This window comes from Passer montanus, unplaced genomic scaffold, assembly GCF_014805655.1.
Source record: "Passer montanus isolate IOZ18808 unplaced genomic scaffold, ASM1480565v1 scaffold3, whole genome shotgun sequence".
Taxonomy (NCBI): Eukaryota; Metazoa; Chordata; class Aves; order Passeriformes; family Passeridae; genus Passer; species Passer montanus.
The window spans coordinates 15,128,105-15,153,524 of NW_024367707.1; the positions used below are offsets into that span (position 1 = coordinate 15,128,105).

At 47.4% G+C, this 25,420-nt stretch overlaps 2 protein-coding genes across 6 annotated transcripts in view; one reads left to right on the forward strand and one right to left on the reverse strand.

The window, feature by feature from the left end:
* The window catches only part of CARS2 (cysteinyl-tRNA synthetase 2, mitochondrial), a 42,713-nt gene extending 33,163 nt beyond the window's left edge, over positions 1 to 9,550 (reverse strand). For 2 of the 3 annotated variants that reach the window (XM_039714122.1, XM_039714120.1), the window contains exons 1-2: positions 9,242 to 9,550; positions 1,603 to 1,653 (exon numbers count right to left, since the gene is read on the reverse strand). The gene's annotated coding sequence lies outside the window, so the exon portion shown is untranslated. Of the gene's footprint in view, positions 1 to 1,602; positions 1,654 to 2,229; positions 2,308 to 9,241 lie in introns of those variants that run through there. The other variant, XM_039714121.1, reaches the window with a different exon arrangement.
* Positions 9,551 to 10,598: 1,048 nt separating this feature from the next.
* On the forward strand, positions 10,599 to 17,013 carry ING1 (inhibitor of growth family member 1). Of its 3 annotated transcripts, none has more exons than XM_039714126.1 (2): positions 10,599 to 10,706; positions 15,379 to 17,013. In XM_039714126.1, the coding sequence occupies exon 2, from the start codon at positions 15,450 to 15,452 to the stop codon at positions 16,080 to 16,082; it is 633 nt and encodes a 210-aa protein (XP_039570060.1). In that variant the 5' UTR covers positions 10,599 to 10,706; positions 15,379 to 15,449; the 3' UTR covers positions 16,083 to 17,013. The 3 variants fall into 3 exon arrangements, with proteins under 3 accessions (XP_039570060.1, XP_039570058.1, XP_039570059.1); XM_039714124.1 differs by lacking the exon at positions 10,599 to 10,706 and adding an exon at positions 11,302 to 11,612; XM_039714125.1 differs by lacking the exon at positions 10,599 to 10,706 and adding an exon at positions 13,446 to 15,298.
* The last annotated feature ends 8,407 nt before the right edge of the window (positions 17,014 to 25,420 follow it).

Genomic DNA, 25,420 nt, shown 5'->3' on the forward strand with positions numbered 1-25,420 from the left:
TTGTGGTCTAGATCAAATATACCCCTTAGGACAGAAGCACCTCTGCCATTCCCTTCCCTATTACACCATGCTAGGGAAGACAGGCCCTACCACACCAGAGAACCTCAACTGAGGGATAAAGACAAGAAACTTATAAACATCTTTTTTACACAGTCACTTTCAAATGATGATTTTAAATTGTAATTATTTCAATGTAAACTGTAATGGAGCCTGCATCACAAAGAGCTGATTTAAATACACAAATTACTATGACTTTCAAATAAAAAGTTCCCCTGAAAATACTTAGTGCAAACAACAAGTCCAAGATATCATGTTCTTGATTTTTAGGTCACCAGTAAAAAGCTAGGTCAGTTTTCTGCTGAGACTTGACAAAAGCAGGGAGGAAAAAGACACCACAACATATACACAACAGTACAGTACAGTAGCATTAACAGTACAGTAGCATTAACATTAGCACTGGCAACAGTACTTTCACATAATTGGTATTTTAAGTCTTCCTTTTTACAGAACAAAGCAGCAGTTATGCAGTTACTGTGATGGCTCAGTTCAGCATGAGCAAGATTCAATACAAGTTTCTGAATGAAGTTGAGACAAAATGAGAAGCTGTGAAATCCCTTACACTGAATGGGAATTATTCAGTTACTGAAATGCACAATGTCTGATCTTCATACAGATGGCAATTATCTGATAAACCCCTGTTCTTCCAAAGAGCCCACCACAACTTGCTCTTTAAGAATGCAGAGATAGAACCTTAAGAGCAGTTTGAGCCTCTGCAACTCCCCTCAGTTTCACAGGAATAGCAGACACCCTGCATGTCTACTCATCAGGTGTGTTGTTCTGAAACAAGTGCCAGCAACCTCTTCTGGTGTGTTTAAAGTACTTTTTCAAAGTTACTTATAACGAAGCTAGCTTATTGTTCTAACAATCCTAATGAACTACAGAGAAAAACCTGTGCTGTTCTGGATTGGCTTTTTTTTATTTTTAAACAAAGTAAGCCACTGCAGTGTTACTCTGCAAAAAGGCCTTTAAGCTACCTGGACTTTCTGAGATTTAAGATGCGATGTGTTCATCTATGAACCTTGAAAGTACCTTTCCATTAGCCAACCCTGCACGGCTTTTTCTTGGTGCCAACACAGTGCCCGACCTAACCTGAGGTGAAGCTATCTTTTTGCACAGCTGAGAGGCTCTGCTCCAGGATCAGGACTCCTCCACGTGAGAGTTCACACTATGGTGATACAATGTGAAACAACTAACAACTCACCCTACCCAAACAAACTGCACATATTCCTAATGCTTCTTCCCAAGACACAGACACGCACTGTCTCTGCCTCAGCCAGGCAGCAGAACCAACAGCCCCGTTACGGACTACCCCAGCCCAAGAGGAAAAAAATACATAACAAACAGACTTTTGCCCTTTGCACAGCACAGGAGGTGAAGGGCCAGGCCTTGTGTCACCAGTCACAGCTCTGTCAGCAGGACACACACTGCAGCGTGGGGATGTCCAGCACTGTGTATCTGCCTGGATCCCCCGGCACCACTGGCATGGAGAAGTCCAGCACCGCATGTCTGCCTGGATGCCCCCCTGCTGCAATCCACACTCACCAGGCGTGCCCGAGGTGTGCATGGTCGTACACTGTCGGCCCACAGCTGTACCTGCAGAGAGGAGAGGCAAACAGAATCACAGAATTGCTAGGGTTGGAAGATCACCCAGTCCAAACCCCTGTAGAGGCAGGGTAACCTACTGCAGGTGACACAGGACTGTGTCCAGGTAGGTTTGGAATGTCTGCAGAGAGGGAGTCTCCATGAGCCACCCGGACAGCCTGTCCCAGTGCTCTGCCACCCTCAACACAAAGAAGTTCTTTCCCATGTTGAGGTGAAACTTCTTATATTTTAGTTTAAGGCCACTGCTCCTCATCCTGTCACCAGGCACTGCTGAATGGAGCCTGGCATCATCCTCTTGACACTCATCTTCGATATATTTATGTGTGTTGATGAGATTCCCTCTCAGTCTTTGCTCCTCTAGACTAAACAGGCCCAGCTCCTGCAGTCTCTCCTCTCAAGAGAGGCGCTCCGGTCCCTTAATCACCTTTGTGACCCTTCGCTAGACCTTTTCCAGTAGCTCCATGTCTGTCGTGCACTGGAGCCCAGAACGGGACACCGGAGCTGTCTGCGGACACTCCTGTCACCGCCGCCACCCCCACGCCCGCCCGCCGCGCCGCAAGGCGCTACCAGGTCGCCACTCCTTCCGTGGCCAGCACGAGCGGCTCCTTGCTCTGGCTCCGGCTGTTGTACGCCACGATCCCGCTGTCGCGCCCCGCCGGAGGCGCCCACTGCCGCCGCCGCGCAGCGCCCGAGCACCGCCGCGCCCACCGCCCCCCGCCGGGCCGGCGCCGGGCTGCTCCGGCGGCTCTCGGCTCCTTTTGCGGAGCGCTGCTGCGGAGAGCCCGCCGTGCGGGGCTTGGGCCGGCCGGGTCCCGCTGGCACGGCGCGTACCTAGCCTTGTGCTTCGGAATAACCCCAGCGCGGCTTCTTCTTAGGAGGTTTTTAAGAAAGATGTTTGTGGGAAATGTGTGACTAAGTCAGCGTAATGGTCTCCACTGTGTCAAGTCAATTCGGTCGCTTTAGGAGTGGATCTATTTTTGCATTGCCTTTCAGGTCAGAGAACGGCTGGCAGCCTGTTAGCTCATGAAAATAAAACATGGTGTGACATTCCCAAACTGGACTTAATAAAACGGAGTCTCAGAAAATACTTAATGTGCCCCCCCTCTTGTACAGACTCCCACATATTTGTATAAAGTGTTACCTGACCTAGACATTTTCAAAAATGAGAGCAAGTGCTGCCGAGTACCTGGTGAGGTACCCTGGCCCTTAGCCCAGCTGACTGTCACGGTCTGCTTCCTCACTGGGGATTTTTCTTTCTCTCTTTCAGAGCTTATCGAGGAAATGGAGCTTAACTGGCTGCAGTACCTTGAACCACGGCTACTCAACTAGAATGAATAATAGTGTAATGGAACAGACACAAGGGTACCAAAAGTATTTTTGAATGGGTACCTTGTTTCCAAAAGTGACTATGAGCAGGTACCAAGGAAACAAGTGAGAATTGCACAAGATTATAACCACAAAGATGATCAGAGGGGTGGAACAGGTATGCTCTGAAGACAAGCTGAGAGAGTTGGGGCTGTTCAGCCTGGAGAAGGCTCCAGGGAGACCTTACAGCACCTTCCAGTACCTAAAGAGGACTTACAGAAAAAGGGGAGAGTGACTCTTTACTTGTACAGATAGTGATAGGACAAGGGGGGAACAGTTTTGAACTCAGGAGAGATTGAGATAGATGTTAGGAAGAAATTCTTTACTCGCAGGGCAGGGAGGTTTTGGAACAGGTTGCTCAGAGAAGCTGTGGGTGCCCGATCCCTGGAAGTGTTCAAGGCCAGGTTGGATGGGGCTCTGAGCAACCTGGTCTAAGTGAAAGGTGTCTCTGCTCATGACAAAGGGGTTGAAACTGGATTATCCTTAAGGTCCCTTCCAACCCAAGCCTTTCTGTGATTCTGTGAATATTTTCCCAGATATTTTTCCAGCTTCCAACCAGATGGCATCCTCAGCTGAATATCTGTGGGGGTTTTTTTTTGCCTCACGCCCCCAAGGTTTTGTACCCATCCTCATAGATTGCTATACCATTACACGCCCCCAAGGTTTTGTACCCATCCTCATTAGATTGCTATACCATTTCCTCATTCTCTGTGAACCCACATCAATTCCAGGCTTTGCCAAGGAGTACTGCAGGTCTAGTGGCATCTTTAGGAAGCACCCTCTTGGCATGTGTTGAACTCAAGGCCTGTGAGCTCCAATTATGGCCACCCTTGCTCTTGTACAAGGAGAGTGAGTGAGCTGCCAGTGCCAGCACGTTGTCTGTCCTGCTCCTGACTGTCTTCCAGCCAATCCTCTAAACAGGCTGTTCAGGGCAGAGCCTTTTCAGGTCTCTCAGACCACTGTGTCACCTGCTAAGGCACCTTGCTGGTCTTTGGGAGGAAGGCAAAGCTCACAGCTTTTCTGGACTGGATGCTGCAGGTCTGCCTGTGGTGAGCTGTCTCACACAAGTGTTTGTATTGTTTCCTCTTCTATCTGCCAGGGATGACTTTAATAGATTTTCCTCATAAGTAATAAGATCATTTAAAATTACTGCTTTTACATAATACTTGATGTCTGTCTACACCTTACTTAATTTTAGAGCGTATCAGATATAAAGACCTACCAGTGGCAAATGTTTCCTTTTTATTTTAATAGGTACTTTCCATAGAATTTGTCATTTAACAATCTTAACTTTTTGATCAAATAAGAAACCTATTTTATGGGCTTCTTAATTTAAGACTACCTAGGATGAAATTCAGGATACCATCCAATAACCTTTGTAAATGTTTGCTTTGTATGTTTCTCAGGAAGCTTCACAAGCCAATTATTTCAGCTTCCATAATGAGCTGGTTTTGATGTCTTGCTGTTCAACACACATCTAGTTAAGAGTTGTCATTAACTCTGTTGTCTTCTTTGTTCTGTATGGTTCCAAGCACTTTGAGAGAGTTCAAATCAATACAAGTAACAATGGATGTTCTTTAGGCTTAATTCCAGGTTTAGCTATCATGGATGAAACTGCCAACAGATCAGAAGAATGCAAGAGCCTTTTCTTTCCCATTGGTTTCAGAAGGCTTAGAGTCCGTGCTAGCCAGACTGGCTTTTAGCATTTAGTCCCAAAACCTCTATGTCCTGCTGTAAAATGTTATTTTCTGATGGTGGGAAAAGCCACAATTATTAAATGCCTGAAATAAACAGCTAACATCATTCGTGCTTGAGATTTAATGCAAAAGAATACATCTAGTGGAATGGTGGAAAGTGTTCTTCAAACACCAAAGTGCAAAAAGAACCTAACTTCAAATAAAAGCAAAACTAATCCTGGTGGATAAAAACCATAAATTATTCATATTAAAAATACCAGCATTCTCAGAATCAATAGGTCTGTAAGCATACCTCCACTTTATGCCACCTATACTTGTACCCTTACTCCTGCTCTGGGACATGGGCACAACAGTCATCTACCAGAAAGGCAGAACAGCAGCAGCAGATTTTATGCCATCAGGAGACCTTTGCTTCCACCTGGAGTAGAGGATGCCTTTGGAGGTTTCAAGCAGTTGGAGCCAAAGTACACATGATCAGTGCCAGGCCTGGGCCTGCTGTACTCCTGTTGCTTCAGCACTAGCTGAATAGCCAGGAGGAAATGTGATCTGCAGAGCAGTACAGCTCTTAGTCACAATCCCACTGCAGCATGTCTGCCTGAGCTTCAGGTAAACTCTTGTTTCAAGGGGACACATGTATTTAATATTGTCAGGTCATGTTCTCATGTTTTTCTTAAGAGTCATCAAGGCTAAAACTTCCTTTAAATTAAAAACTGAAGCTCAAAGGTAGAAGGGTGACTCATGAACACCTTAGAAGGGATCTCTATGTTTTCTGTTCCTTTATCTACATGTGTAAGAAGGCAACGTTTGCCCTCCATCATTGATCAAGAAGGAAGTCTGTTAGAAGCACAGCTCTGTGTGCTGTCCACCAGCAGTGCTGGCAACATTTCTGTGGTGAGCAGGGAGGATCTTTGGGGATTTTGGCTCACCTGGCTTCTGTATTTTCCAGTCCCAGGAATACCTATAAGATTTGCCCCCAGATGTAAGATCCCAGAGCATGTTTTGTATCATACATGAATAAAGCTAAAAAACAATTTTCTATTTCCATGTATTATTAGGAGACACATACTTTGTAATTTTTTACAGTTTCCCCCCTACTGCTAAAGGTGATGTACTTTTTCTTCTAAAATTCAACCACACCATCTTAGAATTGTTGGCAGATGAAAAAGGCTACATTTGCTGTGTTAGCAAGAGCATGTTTCCATTATCTGTGCCCCTTCTCATCAAGTTATAGTTCAGAAACCTGGCAAGGAAGCTGAACCGGAGAAAATATGGGGGCAAAGGTTATAAAGACAAATTACAAACCAGAAGCAAAGATGAGCTAAATCCACTGCAGTGGACTGAATTCCTGCTGGTGCTCTGTAGTAATCTGTAATTACAGACACATTTGACTTAACTTTTCTAGTCTTTTTATTTTTAAAAAATGTAGGTGCCTAATGGTTTGTTTCAGAATCTTGTTTGATTTTTAAAGGGAGACTAAAAATTGACTCAATCTTGTTACAAATGCTTGGCTCAGAAATATTGTAAATGTTGAGTGGCCATTCCACCAAACATTCACAAAGAAAGAGTATGTTATATAAAAGAGAAATCATCTTGAGAAACCTATTTGAAAAGAGTAATTCTGGGGACAGGGAATAACACTGCAAAAGAAAAATTATTAGTGGTGGACATATATAACCAATTAAACTTTCTTGCTCTTACCAGAAGTCTATTAGCTCTTAGCATAACCTACTACTGTTCAGAAAACCTACCCACCAACTGCTCTGAGATACATTGCCTGGTTTTCATTGGAAGTGTTTGGGTCCTGCACCACAGCTAACCACAGGTCTGAGGGTTGGTATGAATTCAGTCAGGGTTCAGACTGGTGTCTTTGTCAGTGGTTTCCAGCTGCTGAGGTGTATCTCTCTTGAATTCATTAAGGGAATGCAAAGCTCATGGAATATGTTGTCCTTGATCTGTGTTCATTCTATTGACATTCTGGGACAACTCCTATGTATTTTCCTTGGCCTTCTACTGCAATGCACATTTACTTTTCCAGTCAAAATTTTTTGCTGACCTTTAATACCAGTGTAATGCTGTTTAAGCCCACTATGCTTTGGAAGTGCACCAGTGCAGCAGGTGCAAAAAGAGAAGGCAGTAGCCAGGAAGCAGGTGTGAGAAGAGGCAGTGAGTGCAAATGCCTTGGGGCAAGCAGAGGAGGAGATATGAAATACCTGATAAAAAAAGACAGAAGTTTAAAACAGCAGGCCAATGTTAGGTAGGCATTTGGAAAGTTCATTAAATTCTTGAGCCTTTACTGGGAAGCAGCAAAAGGACAAACACAACTAGATTAGTTTTCCAGATTTTAGAATCTATTCATCCAACATTATTTGGTGACATGAACGGGTATTTCTGGCCTAAATATCTGTAAACAGTGTGTACTGTCCAGGGCACAGCCAATGCATATTGCATGAGAGGGTGAGCCATGACTCTGCTGGTCTTCACACTTGCAAACCTCAGCTCTGCTCATCTTGCATGTTAATTGTTTCTACTTTTGTTTCAAAACTTACAACCACAAGCAAAATTAACAGGCTTGTAAAATTCTATTACCATCATCCACGTAAGCATGAATTTAGCCTCATAAAGAATAAACAGACAAACAAGCAAGGAAAAAACCCTCCAAGCATATGTAACTATAGAAGAGGGATTAAGCCATTAAATGGTGCGGAAACAGCAATTCATTAGCAGGAATAAACCCATCTGATTCGTCTGACTATAAAGTATAATGACAAATTATCAGAAGACACTATCTTTTCTAATAAACAGAGACACAGCTGTAATGATTACATAGGATTTCATATAGCAATATTCAGCTAAGCCAGGGAAGGAGAAAGGAGGCAGCCAGAATTCCTTGTACCAGCTACGTAATGCGTGCGTTTGTGAACGCTTGGAGGTTTGGGATTTTATGTTCCTCATATCAAGTGTTCTGAACTTTGTGCTGATTAGCTGGGATAACCATTATGACTGGAACAACTATAATTACTAAAACATTCCTATTATATGAAGTGTATTTTGTATATACACACATGGTATGTATATGACACGGTAGTTGTGCAAGTTGTTGATCTGCTAGTTGATCACAATTGCTGTGAGTTTAGATCTGTAGTAAGGCAACAGCTTCAAGAAACTTCTGAAAACCTCAGATATTTGGGGTTCTAAATAGGAAAGATTTTTTATAAACAGAGGAAAGAGGCTTGGGAGCCCAAGGTGGAGAGAGATTTCTTTGGTCTTCTGTCAAATATAGGAAATAGGAAGAAAATTAACCCCAGGAGTCTCTTCCTTCTTTGATACATGACATTAACTTCCTGAGAATCCTTCTCCAGAGTAAGAAATGAGCCCCTAATATGAAAAGAATGTCTGAAATTCTATTCAAAATCTCCCATCTCTCACCTATTTCAGTTCAGAGGCAAGAGGCCAAAATAAGAAGAAAGCAGAGGAGAAGGAGGAAAAGCAGAGATGGGCAGTGGGCACCACCTCCATATCTTCAAAAACTTTCCATGCTAGAGATGTACTCATACACCTGACTTTATCCTTCTGTCCCCCCCACCCAACTTCCTAAAACAACGGCTGACCTGCTGCTGAGCTTAGAGCGGGGTGCAGAGAATTGATATTTCTGGGTACAGGTATATATTTGATTACAGCACTATACAAAGCACTGAGCATCATCACTGAGCTCAGTCCCTTCCTGTCCCAAGGATTTGTGCAAAGTCCCATGATGGTTTTATCTGTCACTCTTCTTCTAGTAACATACAAGAAGCTAAGAGAGGAGGATCTAGTAGACAGCACTTTTAAAAGCCAGAGGATAACAAGCTCTTTAAACTCAGCACATCTGAACTATCAATACTTTTGTTGAAAGATAGTATTGCTGCAACTTAGCAAGCTACCATGACACTTCAGTGTTTCCCTTCCTAATTTTTTTTCTTGTCTACTAAGAGGAGGGACAAAAGTTCCTGTTTAGTAAATTAGCAGGTACTTTTACAAAATCATTTTTTTATTCATATGTGTAATTACTTGTGTGTGTCTAGAATGATGATTACCTTTTTTGCAAGAATGACTCTTTTTAGGACTCATCTGTATTCTTTTCAGATGTATTGCCTCTACTGAGTCATAATTATTGGCTTGGATTCCTACACTACCCAGGGGACTGTTAACTACCTTTAATTGCTGAGAGTGGCTCACCTTCTTGAAGGCAGGAAGGCTTTAACTACCAGATAGGTGCCAACAATCTAGAATTGGAATAGGAATACCTATTCCCAGGCTAGTGCAGCCATTAGACAACTCTATGCCACAGTAAAGCAAAGCACACAGGTCCAGAAACACTGGCTTGGAGCAATGCCTGGATGCCGTGGCGCTTTTATATTAAAAACCTGAGACCTTGTGTATGTGGGTTTTATTTATTTACTTCAGCAACTTTTTTTTTTTTTTTAACAGCAACTACTGGAAACAGAAAATGAGAGGAAGAAAATAACGGGAGAACTTACAGGGATCTCCAGAAAACAAGGAAGTGCCCTCTGACATCTGCCCGAAACAGCGGGTCGGTATCACTTCAAAAGGTTTGGTCTGTGGTACCGTCTCCGCTCCTCAGAAAGCATTTGGGTGCCTGTCTCCCACTGGAGGGTGGCAGGGAGGCTCCTGGCAGTACAGCAGAACAGCTGCGGGTTTCCCCCCGCACCCTGCGGGCCGATGGCAGCGGCGGCAGCGCTCAGCGGGCAGAGCTGAGGGAGCCCGGCCAGGCCGCCGCTCCCGCGGCCAGCGCCTCAGCGAGCAGCGCCTGCACCGCCGGCTCCGGCCGCTCGCAAGCCATGACTCAGTCTCCCCTAAATTAGGGGATTGCCGGTGACGTCTGCTAAAAAAAACAGGAGCAGAAAGCGCGCGTTGTTTTGCTCCAGCAGAGCGGGGGCAGGTCTCGCCAGCCCCGCCTTCCCCGCTCCGGGCTCCCCGATCCGGGCAGAGCCTGCAGGCTCCGGGACACGGCAGCGGCTCCGGGACACAAAGGCGACGCTGACCGCAGCGGGGCTCCCTCGCACGGCGCCGGGACACTGTGGCGGGGAGAGAGCGGGCGGCACCGGGCTGTACCCGGGCTCCCCTTTGCTCTTCCCTGCCGGCAACCATGCGGAGCGGGCGCGTTCCGCCGCCGCTCTCCTGTACAACGCAGCCCCCGGCGGCGTCCCCCGGTGACCCTTCCCTCGCCACCGCGCGGGATAAGGCAGCCGTAGCAAGCTCGCCCGCTCGGGCACTGTCCCCTCCTTCCCTTTTCCTCCCCTCCCGCCCTCCAGCCAGACATGCCTCGCGCATGCGCAACCGCCCGGGGACCGCTGGGAAACGTAGTCCCGCTGCGTCCCTGACGGCTCCATTTTCTCCCGGTCGCCAGAGGAATCGCGCGTGCGCAGGCCCGCCCCCTCCCCTCGGGCGTTACCGCCCCCTCTGCCGCGGCGCGCGGTATCCCGGGCAGCGGTGCCACGGCGGGGATTGGCCGAGGGCGCCGCGGGGCGGGACGCGAGGGGCGCGGTGATTGGCTGGGGCGGCTGTCAGGCGCCGCGGGGTGATGGATGCGGGTGCCCGCTGAGGAGGGAGGGACGGAACGCTCCCCGTTTCCCCTCGGCGTCCGGCGCCGCGCCGGGCACAGCCCTGCCCGCAGCGCGGGGTGGCGTTGCATGGTTCTCAGTGTTCCCCTCTCCTAGGAAGGGCTTCGGAGCCGCTCCATCCCGGGGCGAGCTGGCAGGAGGCGAGACTCCTGCAAAGTCCCGGTACCCTACCGCAAAAGCATTCACTTGCCCCCGCGTTCCCCCAGCCTCCCCGCGGGCCGCTCGCCTCGCAGCCTCCGCACAACTTCACCGGAGCCTCCGCCTTCCCCGGGGCTTCCTTCACCCCACGCCCACGCCGGCCCTGCACCGCCCGCCCCCTGGCTCGGCCCGCATCCCCGCCGCCTTCCCTCCCTCTCCAAACGTGAGTAAGGGAGGCGGGACGGTGGATATGCGGAGGTTCCGGGCGGGGGAAGGGATTGAGTGTGTGCGGTGAGTGTGTGAGAGAGAGAGAGTGTGTGTGTGTGTGTGTACACAGCGCTGGGAGAGAGCGCATGCGCCCTGGCTGGCGGGGCCGAATGTTTCCCAAGTGTTTGAAACTGGTATTTGGGTTTTCCACGTTGGATCTAGCGCGGCGTATGGGAGCGAGGAGGCTGCGTTGATATCGCCGGGGAGCGGCGGCGGCGGCGGCGGTGAGGAGGAGAGCGGGGAAGGGGGGAGCGGAGGAGAAGCGGAGCAGAGCGGCGCTGGCGCAGGCAGAGGGGCTGCCGCTGCCTCTGACAGACACTTTGCAGAGCACATTTTGTTTCCAGATTGTTTCGGAGGAGCTGGTTTAAGCCCCCCTCCTTTCTCCTCCTCCTCCTCCCCCCCTCCCCTCCCCACACACACACACACACAAATCCCTCTGATTGTTCTTACCACCTCCTTCGTGAATTACCCACAACGACAGCCATTCAATCAGCTGCTGCTGGCTGTAGGGGACTAGCGGAGGGTGTGTGTGTGTGTGTCTCTCTCTCCCTCTTTTTCACACAAGAGGAGTCAGATGTAGCTTCCCTCGGATTTTTCGGGGGGAGCTACCGAGAGAGGTGGGCAGGGAGTGAGACCTTCATCGGGGTTACCGTCTTTGAAGGGAGCAGCACTTGCTCTCGCACGGAGAGGCGTGGGGAAGGATTTTTGTTTCTTTGCCGGATGAAAATGTTGAGTCCTGCAAACGGAGACCAGCTTCACCTAGTGAACTATGTGGAGGATTATCTGGACTCCATCGAGTCTATGCCCTTCGATCTGCAGAGAAATGTCTCCTTGATGAGGGAAATTGACGCCAAATATCAAGGTAAGTGTTTTCTATATATGTGTGTGTCCGTGTGTGTGGTTCGGGGCTCAGGGGGGAATGGTGTCTTTGCCTTTCTTTTCTTTAGAGCTGAGCCTCGGCTCCGTTTGCCCCTCTGCACCCCACAGGGATGGTAGCTTTATTTTTGAGAGGTAAAAGGAGGAAGAAAGCCGGGAGGAAAGATCCGAGGAGAGAGAGGGACTGATCTGCAGCGTTAGCTCTTGTCATGGGGCGGAACAAAAGGTCTCCGGCTTTTCTTATTAAGCAAGGACTCTGCTTTTCTGTGTAAATTGCTGGCCAAGAAGGCGGGGGCAGGGCAGTGGGGTGTGCGGTGCACAAAGGGGGGCCGTCCCTGGCCGTGGGGCTGAGGTGGAGGGGTTTGGGGGTACGGAGGAAAGTGCTGGGTGGATAGAGGGGGTAGAGATTACAGCACAACATTTAGGAATGTACAGTATTCATTATGGCTGTAGTAGGGGAGAGAGGCAGCTAGTGAAGGAGGGAGGGAAGGAGGGAGGGAGAAGAGGAGAGGGGGGTTAGGCGAGAGCGGGGGGCAGGGTGTGCTTTCTTCGCTGCCTCCTCGGTGGGTTTCGTTTCACCCGGGGAAACAGCCCCGCTCCGCTGGGCGGGGGGGCCGAGGGGGCAGGACCGGCGTGAGTGGGGGGGGACGGCACACACGGCCGCCTTTACGGCTGGGCTGAGGCGCCCCCTCCCTCGCCGCGCTCGGGGCACGCCGTCCCCGTCCCCGGGCGGAGGGAAGGAAGGGGAGGCCGGTTTGCGGGACTCGGGGCAGCTTTGTCACTTGGTCGCTGGCGTCCACTCGGGAAGGGAGGGGGAGGGGGGGGGCGCTTTATTCTGTGCCGCAGGTAGCGCTGACAGCCGGGGTGCCGGGAGGGGGGACCCCCTCTCCCTGTCCGCGCCCCCGTGCATGTGGCCTTAGGGGCGGTGGGCACCGAACCCTGTCTGCCGTTGCCTCAGCCGCTCCTCGAGCAGCTCAGCATGAGAGCCCGTCAGCTCCCGGGGAAAGGGTCCGGGGGAAACTTCTTCAGGAGCCCGCGGGGGCTTGTCGGGGGTGGGAAAGGAAGAAAAGGACAGAGCGGGCATCACGCCCCATGAAACTGCGTCCAGCGAGCACCTCCGCGCTGTGCTAGGAAGGGGCGTCCGTGCTCTTTTTATAGACAGTCCTCGTTTGCATATCGCGGTTGGCCACGCCCGTCGGGGGCGCTGATAGGGCGGGGGCGTCCCCACGGGCCGGCCTTGCCCCGCCTCCCCGCGCGGATTGGCTCCGCCGCCGCGCCGACCCGTCTCGCGCCCCCGCCCCGTCGTGACGTTTCGAGAAGCAACTTTTCCGTGGGGTTGATTTGAATATCTCGGCCGGCCCCGGCCGGCGCGCTCTGATTGGTCGGGTTCGTAGCAGGGGGCGGGGCAACCTTGGCCGTCCGGAGAGTGACTGACGTGTCCGGGGTGGGGGGGGGGCGCCGCTGCTCCAGCCGCACCTCGCTCGTGACTGGCCGGAGGGGGCGGGCCCGAGCGCGCTCCCGCCCGTCGTGATTGGCCGCTGCTCCGTGTCAATCACTCGTTTGTCACCCCGCTCGGGTCCGTTCGGCTCCGCTCGGGACGCCGCGGGTTCCCGGGGCCGGCCCGCTTTCCTGCCCGAGAACAATGGCGGCTCCGTCACCTCCGGGGCGGCCCCGCGCGCCGCAGAGGGGCGGGGGGGGCCGGGACCCGCTCGGGACCCGCTCGCCGCCGGCCCGCGGTGTCCGAGCCCCGAGAGGCTGCGGAGCTGCGCTGGCACTGAGGCTCCGGCTCCTCTCCGCTTGAGCGGCGCTCGCCACGCCGGCGGCGGGGAGCGCGGCTTTCCGCTGCCGCCGTGGCAGCCGGCGCGGCGCGGAGCAATGCCGGCACTGCCGTGCCCTGCGGCTCCCTCCCGGGGCGGCTCTCGGCACCGGGAGCACCCCCGGCTCTGCGGTGCCGTGCGGGATCGCGGCCTGCCCGGGAATGCTCCCGCTGCCCGGCGGGAATGCCAGAACCGGGGCTTGCCCGGCTGCGGGCGGCAATCGTTCGGTGTCTTCAGACAGACCGGTCTGCAGAGAGCGTGCCCGCCCACCACATTCAGAAGGGTTAAGCTGATGACATCACTCAAGTGCCAAAGCATAAAACTTCTGCATTTCAGCCACCGAAATCATTAACTCTACTTTTCCAGCCTTCCTGAATGTACAATCTGCTCCATGTTTGAAGGATCTTTTGGTGGCATCTTGGGTTTGGATTTCTTCTTGGTATTTTTTTTATTGTTGTTCTGTTTTGGGCTTTTTTTGTAGGTTAAAAAAACCCCCGCCAGTTGCTTAAAATTGTTAGTAACATATCGGAATACTGATTTGGTCAGATGGGTTATGTTGCAGAACCAGCTGACAGGTCGTGCTTAACCAACGTGTGAAACACAAGCTGCAGCTCTAAAATGTGAAGCAAACCTTACATAATATTTCCACGTCTTCACTGGAAATCATGTATGTTTTAAAACTGCTGAGGAAAGCCAAAACCTAAACCACAGGGTAACTCTTGGTTTGCATATGTGTCACATTCTCCCATGAATAAATAAATAAATAATAAATAACTACTTTTTTTTTAAAGTTTTGGTAATGCCAATGGCATGTATGAGAGATCCTGGTTTCTGTTACATTAATTGAGGTCAGGTTTTATATATTTTTTAAAAATATATTTTGCTTCTCTGCAATGGAGTTTTTTAACCTGTGAGAAAAGGAAAATTCAGAGAAGAAAGGAGATGCAGGAAAAACATTCAGTGTGTTTTTCAGGACTTAATATGGAGTGCTGAGTGTCCCATGCCCTGTAGTTGATTTGTGTATCATAATGAAACTCAGAAACATCTTCTTAAAAATAGGTTTCCAGAGCCATTCTTGAAACTTTGTGCATTGTTGTTTTTCTATAAACGCTTAGAACAATCCTTGAGGTGCAATTCAGGATGTAGCATATTTTAAAGGAGACACTGTAGCTGCTCCCCATTGTTGCCTATCGTCTTTAATGTTATCTTTCAATTTCATCTCCTGCTCTGCAGGAAATATTTAATGAAGATAATATTTTTGTGTTTTAAAGAATAGCAACATGTATTTTACGGAAAGTATATGTGGGAAATAATCTGAACATCCTGGATATTGTCATCCTAATCCTGCAATCCAGGGATTTACCTGGCCTCATATTTTCAGCAGAAATAGCTCGACAGTATTGGATGAAATAGCTTTGGGTTTAGACCATGTATTTGGTACTTCTGCATCTCCTGGGTCAAATAACCCAGCAGCGTGCTTCTACACTGGTTTGTGCTTTCTTTCTGTCCCACTCTTTCTCCCACTCTGTCATTGACTGAAAACATTAATTTGTTATACAGAAAATGTCCATTAATTTCACCTCTGATTTTGCAGTTAACCTTGGAACTTTTGATGGTATGTGTATTGGTTTAGTTAGTTCCTTCTAATTATTGAAAAGTTCAAAGGGAAGTATTGTCAACATATATAAAAATATATATTTAGTCACTTTTTTTCTCCTAAGTCAGCATTTGCATTCCATTCCTGTGGGACCACCTAGAACAAAAGGAGTCCAGTGGACTCATGAGCTGCTTGTCAGATACGAGCTTCAGGGCGTCTGTCTCTGATCGGTGCTGCATGCTAAAAGAAGCTGTTCCTGTATGAAAGAAAAAATGGGAGGTTTTGTTTTGCCATTCTCTCTGTCAAAAATATTTATAGTTTTTATTTCTTCTTTGCAGAGATTCTGAAGGACCTGGATGATTACTATGAAAAATTTAAACGGGAGACAGATGCTGTGCAGAAGAGAAGAATGTTGCACTGCATACAGAGAGCCTTGATTCGAAGTCAGGAACTGGGGGACGAGAAGATCCAAATCGTCAGTCAGATGGTGGAGCTCGTTGAGAACAGAACAAGGCAAGTGGACAGCCACGTGGAACTGTTTGAGAGCTGTCAAGAGACTAATGACACCACTGGAAACAGCGGGAAAGCCAGCCAGGATAAGTCGAAGAATGAGACAATCGCACAGGCTGAAAAGCCCAACAACAAGAGATCGAGGAGGCAACGGAATAATGAGAATCGAGAAAATGCCTCAAATAATCATGATCATGATGACATCACCTCAGGAACACCAAAGGAGAAGAAAGCAAAAACATCCAAGAAGAAGAAACGATCCAAGGCTAAAGCAGAGCGGGAAGCTTCTCCCCCTGACCTTCCTATTGACCCTAATGAGCCAACATACTGCTTGTGCAACCAAGTCTCCTATGGAGAAATGATAGGATGTGATAATGATGAGTGCCCCATTGAATGGTTTCACTTTTCTTGTGTGGGACTCAACCATAAACCAAAGGGCAAATGGTACTGCCCCAAATGTAGAGGAGAAAATGAGAAAACTATGGACAAGGCATTGGAGAAATCTAAAAAAGAAAGGGCATACAACAGGTAGTTTGTGGACTTTTCATAGTGAAGGAAAAAACCCACCAAACCAGTGTATTTATTGTCAGTGTCACCTTTGTTGAGGTGAAAGGATTGTAAAATGTATATTTTTAAAGGAGGTTTAAAACTGAACCATTCCTGTTACAGGGACGGCAATAAGAAATTTTGGGTTTCATTTGGTAAGCTGTAACAAGAATGTGGTCTGTGGACCAATGTATTCCAAAAGTACCATTATAAGAATATTCGGGTGTTTCTTAAAAGATAAATTTTCTTTATTTCTTTTTTCTTTTTTTTTCCTTTCTTTTATTTTTTTAAGTGCTGGTAGCACTCTACCCATTAAAATTTTGACAAATATCTCTGAAGTGTAATTTTATTTTCTTTAATGAAAATTGTTATTTACCTTTTGAACAAAATTGATAAATTGTTTAACCACCTGGCTGTATCTGAATAAAGCTGCAGTGCATTGCAAATGTAACTTCTTTTGGTGGTAAGCAAGAACAAACAAAAGGAGAGTAAAATTTGGTTCCTGCTACAAAGTGTCAGGATAACAGTTCAATAGCAAATGTTTAAATAGGCTTAGAGGATTATTTTTTAAAACAAAAAGTTAATGGTTAAATTTTAAACAACAAATATTTTATATGCTGGCCAGGTACCACAAAGGCCATTTTTAAATGATTGAATATGTTTTGTATTTAACCAGGAAGTGGTTTAGTAATGAGACATAACATAAATGAGGCTTTATACTGTCACAGATAGTGGTGTAGCAATCCTTAATTTGTTTAAGTTGTATAAATGTACATTTTAAGTGGAGTTGCACTTACTGTATTATACTTGGAAATGCAGCCAAATGCCATTGTGTAACCAATGTGCATTTCCTGCTGTATGTATGAAAATTGTACAGATGTGATATTAAGAAATAAATGAAATGAGTTTGACAGTTTGCTTCTTTAGCAATGTTGTTTAATCATCATTCATATAGCTCAAAAAACCAAGGAATTTATGTTTGACCTCAGCAGCTCCAGCAAGCTGCTGCTGGGAAGCCTGAAACTGTTGTAGTGGTAACCAAATTACAGTTCTGATAAAGAATCTTCATAGAACGCATGGCCAGCAGGGTCGTAGGAGAGCCAAAATAGCATTCAGCTTTCCATCCAGATCTTCTCATCTTGTGCTTGCAGTCACTCCCAGACACAGACATTTATCTGAGAATAGTACAGAGCTGGTCTTGTTCAGTTTTTTAATGCTTTTTTCACTGTGGATATAGATGACTCCATGTTTGTTATTGGAATCTTTTGCATTTCGGCTTTTTCGAAGCATTACTGCAGCTGTTCCAGGGCAGGCCTTTTTGTTCTTCATGGTCACCCCATACGAAAATGTACTTGCTATGCCGGGTGTCCAGTGCTCTGTCCCTTGGATGGATAGTGAAGCTTGGTCAGCCTGTTTGTTTCACTGTCGTGGCTGGAGGGGCCGACATTCTGGGTGAGCAGATTTCATCCCCCTGTCACCCTGCGGGCCTTCATCCAGGTGAGAAAGGAGCAGGACCAGCAGCAGGAAGGCCAGGGAAGTGAAGGTTGTGAAATGCAGTGGATCAGACAAAAGACTCACATAAAAATGTAGGAGCCTAGGGTTGGGGTTTTTTTAGAACATTCTGTGTATAATGGTGGTGTTCTGTTTCCTGAACAGTGAAACCATACCACTGAAATGACCCTTGTATTCCAGAAGATCCTTCTGTAGGAAGTAAGGTTTTGGATCTAGCCATACATGACACAGCTGAAGGGGTTCAGTGTTTTCTAAAAATGTACTGATGGGCCCCAAAATGCACTGCATCACCTTGCATGGATATTCCCTGCCAGACAAACATGCTCACAGTGACAAGTAGTCCTGTTTTACTTCTAAGTATGTGCACTGTGTGTGCACCTGCAGTCGTGTTTCCAGTCCCTTCAGACTGTCAGGTTACACTGAGCCACCTGTGCCCAGGGCAAGTGCCTGCTCCAGATCACTCTCCTGCTCCCGAGGTGGTTTAGGGTTGGTGTGTAATTTTTCTGCTCTCTTACATTTCCTTCTCCTTTCATCTTTTCTCTAAAGCCTTCTGGTTTTCCATTCTCCCTAGACACTTAGTGGTCTTTCCCACCCCTCTGTCCCTCCACCTGCTGTTGTTGTGGCTGATGCTGATGTTTCTGGCCTTTTCTGCCTCAGCTGAGGCATTCTCCCACCAGCCTATGCTGAGAACATCAATACTTAGCAGCAGGACTGTACTAGCAAAACCCCAGTGAAACTTTATATAGGAACTAGTGCAGACAAGGTTTCAAACCAAGCCTTTTTCACAAAATGTCTGCATTGATTCTGAGGGACATTTTGAATGTGAAAAGCCAGAAGGAAACAACAAAAATGCAAAAGAGGATGGTAAGAATGTTCAGTTATAGATGGAGCCATATTTATACTGCTCTTAAATATTTCCAGCTACTGAAGGCTGGCTGTGGTCTCCCATTTTTCAGTCTTTTGCTGAAGGCAGTTGCTGATCTGTAAAGTAGCTTGGAGTTACGTCCCTTTCCACATTTTTTTCCCAGGCTTGTGTTACCTCCCCAACCCAGCCTGTTGCAGGCTGCAGCATTGTTCTGCTCCTTGGCCCTGAGGGCTGAGTGGACTGGCACGGGACAGCCTGAAAGGTCTGGTTTCAGTCGATGGGCACGATCAGGTGGATGCGAGGGGCTCTGCAGTGGCACTAAGCTCTTTGTCGATGGAAGTGGAGCCATCTTGTGTTATACTGACACACTGCCAAGCGCTGCTGACTCTGCAAACTTTGTCCTGGCTTTGGTACTTTGTCTAAAATGCTGTCTTAGTTATTTGCAGTGAGTTTAATGGCCACAAGAAACGTCTATCTTTTGAGCCAATTTTTGTAATTTCTGCACAGAAACTGTGACAGATCAGTTATTTTGCAAACTTTCTTATTTTGCCCAGCAGAGCGATTTGGGGAGATCATCTGCCTGGTTTGAGAAAACATGTGATTCTCTTGGTGACCCTTTTCCACTGGGGCTGCCAACAAAAGGTTTGAGTGAGAGGAAGGCTCCTCTAGGAGCTGAGCTGAGACTTCATCTCCATTTCCCACGGGTTAGTAAACAGCTCTCAGGGGTCGTAGCATCAATGCAAAGTATAAAAATCATTGGGTGTCTGCTGAGGAGGAACTCATAGCAGCAGGAGTCACAAACTTAAACTTCTCATTGCAATCATTCAGGCAGCTGTAATTGCTGCTCTTCTGTGTGGTAGGGGTAGCAGCTATGTCTGTATTGTGTGGCTGAACCCTTGAGCTGGAGATGAAGTCCTTCCAGCTACTGAAAATGGCGGTTCAACACTCAAGGGAGCTGACAGCAGACCTTGCCCCGGAGTCGTCCCTGTCCTCGGCAGCAGATTCGTTGTGCAGTGGGCCAGCTGGCAGCGCAGAGCTGGTGCTGGAGGCACGAGTTGGGAAGTAAAAGGCATCAGTCAGGGAGCCCTTTGGGTGCTATGTCAGCTCCAAATGCAAAATGTTCCCAGCCAGCTGGGGAGAGAGCAAGAGAACCACTGCACGCCTGAAGCAGCAGAGCAGAGCATCAGTTTCAACAATTACACCATCTGAAAGCATCCCAGTCAAGCAGAACTGCTGTCTCCATTGAGCAGCAGCAACCTTGACCATGCATATCATTAGGTTTAAATAGGTTTCTTACTAATTAAGCACAGTTGCTGATAACCTGTATCCTAATTTCTTGGAGTGTGCAGAATAAATGCAATCGAATTGGACTGCTCCACTGTTTTAATTTTCATAGGGTATTTTTAGTTAATCTTTTAAGTTATTAAAACAATGAAAGAGATAAAAAACACTGTAAACAGTTGCAAAGAATATAATTAAAAATTCTGTAAGAGAAATGCTTCGAAACAATGCATCTTTGTACTGAATTCTGTTGCTTTAGATTTATCATAATTTTCCTGGCCTATTTGCTATTTGTACATAAAACCCCCCCACACCTTGTGCAGGAGTTGCTCAAAAGAGCTAGTAATTTCTGAGTATGGAAAGCAGTGTGAGCAAAAGTAGTGTGAGTATCAAAAGAGTAATGTGAGTATTGTAATGCCAAAAAATAATCAAGCTGATAATGATCCATGCAGTTTCCTACCTTCCCGGCTGTTACTGAAGTTCCAAATATAACAAGCAGGAGGAATGATACAGTGAGGAAGAGCAGCAGAGCAATGCAGTATATATAGAAAGCTCTGTAAACAGTATTAAGGTTTTCTCCCAAGTTTAAGATTACATTTCCAAGATTACTTTTCCCAGTAAGCATTTATTTTTGTTGGAAGTTTAAAAAATCAAAGGAATCTCTGTTCTGTCTCAAAACAGAAAATCTGCATTAGTGGCTAGGACAGTTGTGGCGTTCCCCAGTTGCAGCCAGGATTCCCAGATTAATTTATTCCTTTGGTTCACTTCATAAACAGGTTGCCAATAGTGGAAGGAGAAGAAAGGTGGGTGATACCAAACTTTTAAAACCAGGTACCTGTATTTAAATTTCAAGCTCTTGAGAATTGTGGGTTAACTTTGTGGCTTAAGATCCCACGTTGGGTCTGGGTGAGATGGAGCTCAGCTCTCACAGGCTGTGCTTTGCTCTGGGAGCTGGACAGGAGCTGATAGCAGTGCAGAGTTCTGGCTGCTGCTGAGCAGCGCTGGCACAGCCTCAGCGCTGTCTCTCCAACATGCTGCCCCCACATCCGTAGGCTGGGAGTGGGCAAGGTCTTGGGAGGGGACACAAGTAGGCCAGCTGACCCAAACTGACCAAAGGAATGTTCCATACCATATGACGTCTGCTCAGATATAAAAGCTAGGAAAAGGAGAAGGAAGTGGGGAACATTTGTTTTTTGCATCATTTACCTTCAGAGGAACTGCTACATTTCCTGAAGCTGTGCTTCCCAGGAAGTGGCCGGACATCACTTGCTCAAGGGAAGTAGAGAATAAAACCTTTGTGTTTTTTTCCTTTGCTTGAGGGTGCACAACCTTTCGCTTTTGCTTTGCTGACCTGCCTTATCTCAACCTGCGAGTTGTTTTCCATCTTATTTTCTCTCCCCTGTCCAGCTGAGAAGGGGGCGTGATAGAGTGGCTTGGTGGGCACCTGGCATCCAGCCTAGGTGAACCCACTGCTGTCCTTTTTGGTGCCTGGTGTGGGGTGAGGCAGTGACACCTCTTTATATTTATTGCATGCTACAGCAGTGTTAGTTATCCGGTAGCAAGCTCCTGTGCAGAGCACAGTTTGCCAGCTGCACTGCTTATCTCTTTATTTCGCTGAGTTTGGGAACATGCTCACACAAACAATGGCTCTGTGCTTTTCCCTGGCATTGATGGCCTTGCTGTGCTGGGGGAGCTATCTGGCGGAGACAATGAGGGAATACATCTCTCTCTTCCTACCCAGAATTTATGTGGATTCTTTTATTATGCAGGCTCCTGCAGTCCTTGTGCATCCTTACATGATCTGTTTAATTAGTACTGTAAGCATATCATGGGGTTTGTGGAATCTGATGTCATGGTGGTGTATGAGAAAACAAATTGTGAGTGAGGTGTTACCAAAATATTCCCTGAAGAAGTCAGTTCCAGGGTGGCAGGGTGTGTGGAAGGATTTGGGCAGGTTCCTAGGGCGGTTATCACCTCCCATTGCCTGGGAGTTTACACATGAGCAGGCAATGAGCCCTGACAAACTGACCCATCAGCTGATAGAGGGGTGCCTTGCCCAGCCCAATGAAAGCCAGCAGCTTCCTGCCCTGTGCTGGGGCCTGGCCTGTGCCTACCGAGCCACAGTCCAGCACTCTCAGAGGACTGTGGCTGAGGCTGGGACACAAACTGTGTTTGAGGACATGATGGTTGAGATAGGAACCCAGACCACAACAACTACTGTAACTGTCCCTGTAATGGAAAAGAAAAGGTGGACAAGGAAATCAACAAGTCCTTGTCAATTAGAAAGGGAGGAAGAAGAAGAAGAAAAAGAGGAAGAAGAAAAGGAAAAGGAAGAAAAAGAAGAGGAAGTAGAAAAAGAAGAGGAAGAAAAAAAAGAAAAGGAAGGAATAGAAGAAAAGAAAAAGGAAGAAAAAGAAGAAAGGGAGGAAGAAGAAGAAGAAAAAGAAGAAAGGGAGGAAGAAGAAGAAGAAAAAGAAGAAAGGGAGGAAGAAGAAGAAGAAAAAGAAAAGGAAGAAAAAGAAAAAAAAAAAGAGGAAGGAGAAAAAGAAGAGGAAGAAGAAAAGGAAAAGGAAGAAAAAGAAGAGGAAGAAGAAAAAGAAGAGGAAGAAAAAGAAGAAAAAGAAAAGGAAGGAATAGAAGAAAAGAAAAAGGAAGAAAAAGAAGAAAAGGAAGGAAAAGAAGAAAAAGAAGAAAAGAAGAAAGAAATAAAAGAAGAAAAAGAAGAAAAAGAAAATAAAGAAGAAGAAGAATCATCAGGAAAGGAAGGGTGTGATCAAAAAACCAGTCCTTCAACAAATAAATCAAAGCCAGGAGCAAAAGAATTCAATCAGGAAACAGAAATTACCCAGCCTCTGACACCATCAGAACTTCAAGACCTGCAGAAAGATTACAGCCGGCAGCCAGGTGAGCGGATTTCTGCCTGGCTACTTCGATGCTGGGATTGTGGGGCTGATGGTCACCTGCTGGAAGGTAGGGAAGCCCAACAGCTGGGATCTCTTGCTAGAGATCGGGTAATTCAAAGAGGAATTGGAAAAGAGATGGCAATTTGCAGTCTCTGGAGACGACTCCTGTCAGGTGTGAAAGCAAAACATCCCTTTAAGGAAGATCTTGTGAACTCCCCAGGAAGGTGGACCACTGCAGATGAAGGTATCCAGTACCTGAGAGAATTAGCAGTGCTGGAAGTCATCTATAGTGATCTAAAAAATGATAACATCTCTAAAGATCCAGAGCATGTCCCTTGCACAATGGCCATGTGGAGGAAGGTAATTCAAAGTGCCCCTGCATCATATTCTAACAGTTTGGCAGCAATGTATTGCCCAGAAATGGAGACACCAACTGTGGAGAGAGCATCTTTTTGGCTCCAAAACTTAGAAGAAACTCTTTGTACCCAGGCCAGCACCTCATCTGTCAGGGGTAGTCCAAGAAATCAGTCTTGTCCTGCCCTGATCAGAGGGAAAGAGAGCCCCAGACACATGACACGTGGTGCACTGTGGTTCTTTCTGTGTGATCAGGGGGAAGACATGAGGAAGTGGGATGGTGAACCCACCTTCAAACTGGAAGCCCGTGCCCGTGAACTGAGAGAGAAGAAAGCTGAGAAAGGAGAGAGCTGTGAGAGAAGAGAGAAGGGGCCATCCAACAAAGCTGTCAGAGTAGTTTCTACAGACACAAGACAGCAATCAGCAACCTCCCAGACACAGAAGAACTGACATTACCTCTCTTGATCCTGGTGAGGAGATTTCTGGTCTGGCCCTGTAAGAGTCAGACAGTGAATGCTCTAATCAGGAAAAAGAGTAGAGGGTCCCTCCCTTCTGCCAGGAGGAGGAAAGGGATGACTGCATGTGTTGGATTTGACAGCCTGGCATATCAGACCCAGAGAAGTATACAAGGCTTTGGTAGATACTGGTGCATAGTGTACGCTGGTGCTGTTGGGGCACAGGGGCTCAGAACCCATCTGGATCTCTGGATTGACAAGGGAATGCCAAAAATTGTCTGTTTTGGAGGCTGAAGGGAGCTTAACAGGAGACAAGTGGGAAAAGTGCCCCATTGTGACTGGCCCACTTGTATCCTTGGCATTGACTGTCTCAGGAGAGGGAACTTCAAGGATGTAAAAGGGTACCAATGGCTTTTTGGTGTAGCTATTTTGAATAGAGATCAAGTAGTTATCCACCCTGCCTGGCCTCTTAGAACATCCCTTCCTTGCAGGAGAGCTGCAAGGGGAAGAACAGCAGGTGACAATTGGTACCAAGACAGTGCATCAGCAGCAGTATGGCACCAACCGAGATTCCCTGGCTCCCATCCATGAGCTGATTCCTCATCTGGAGAGCCAAGGAGTTATCAGCAAGGCTCACTCACCTTATAACTGTCCATATGGCAATTGCAAAACTCTGATGAAGAATGGAGGTTAGCATAGGCTATTGTGGCCTAAAAGAAGTCACAGCACCCCTGAGTACTGCTGAATCAGACATCAGACATGTTATCCAGTGTGGAGACTGTCAAATAAACCTGGAATTGACATCCTCGGGGGGTGGAAACACAGCCCTAAGATCTTTCATAGGTGTATCACATCCCTCATCACCCACAAGCCTCTGGAAAGATTGGGAGGTATAATGCACTGCTGAAGACTATGTCGAGAGTTGTTGGGCAATGGGGCATGGAAGCATGGGGATGCAAATTGAGCAGAAGCCACTTGGCTGGTTAACTCTAGGGGATCTGCTAACCGCCCTGGTCCTGCCCAAGCTGTGGGAGGAGATAAGGTCCCTGTACCACACACGGGGAAGTAGCTGGGGGAGTCAGAGTGGGTTTCTCCTCCCATGGGAAAAGGCAAACCCCTTTGTGGGATTGTCTTTGCCCAAGGGCCTGGGTGTACTTGGTGGGTAATGTGGAAGGATGGGGAGACCTGGTATGTGCCTCAAGGAGATTTGACCTTGGGGGGAAAAATAATCTGTGGTGTGAGTTTTATGTTGCAGGAAGTGAAGAAGCAGGAGTGACATGAACTGGTGAAGAGTGAATTTTGTGGGGAGCAAGGCAAGTGTGACAGCAACCTGAGCCAGGCTGGTGTCAGTGTCCAATGGCCAAGTGTGCTGCTTCTCCTGTCCTGAGCACCCATCCTGATGGAATGGAATCCAAGTCATGGACTGTTTCTGAACGTCTGGAGGGGCAGAGGAAGCCCATGGAATGGGAAAATGATATCTGTGAAAGGACTGGGGATAATAGTTAAGGAAAATGCATGGATCTGTATGTTTGGTATAAAGATGGTTTAAGGATGTAGTTTAAGGTCTAAGTGTTGGTAAAAAGGGATTTCAGTAATGAGAAGTAAATACAGTGCAATAGTTAGAAGATTAAATTTTGTGGGATCTGAGTATGACACAAATGGTATGGAATAAGAGGTGGAGATTGTATTTGGTCTGGCTGAGGTGGAGTTTGTTTTCCCCATTGCATTGGGAGCTGGACAGGAGCTGGTAGCAGTGCAGAGTTTTGGCTGCTGCTGAGCAGCAGAGTTTTGGCTACTGCTGATCTGGCACAGCCTCAGCACTGTCTCTCCAACACGCTGCCCCCATATCCATAGACTGGGAATGGGCAAGGTCTTGGGAGGGGACACAACTAGGCCAGCTGAACTGAACCATCCAAATAAATATTCCATACCATATGATGTCTGCTCAGATACA

Coding starts and splice junctions, on each gene's coding strand:
- ING1 (XM_039714124.1), top strand. CDS start 11,471: ATGAAAATGTTGAGTCCTGCAAACGGAGACCAGCTTCACCTAGTGAAC. Junction 11,613..15,378: donor AATTGACGCCAAATATCAAG/GTAAGTGTTTTC, acceptor TCTTCTTTGCAG/AGATTCTGAAGGACCTGGAT.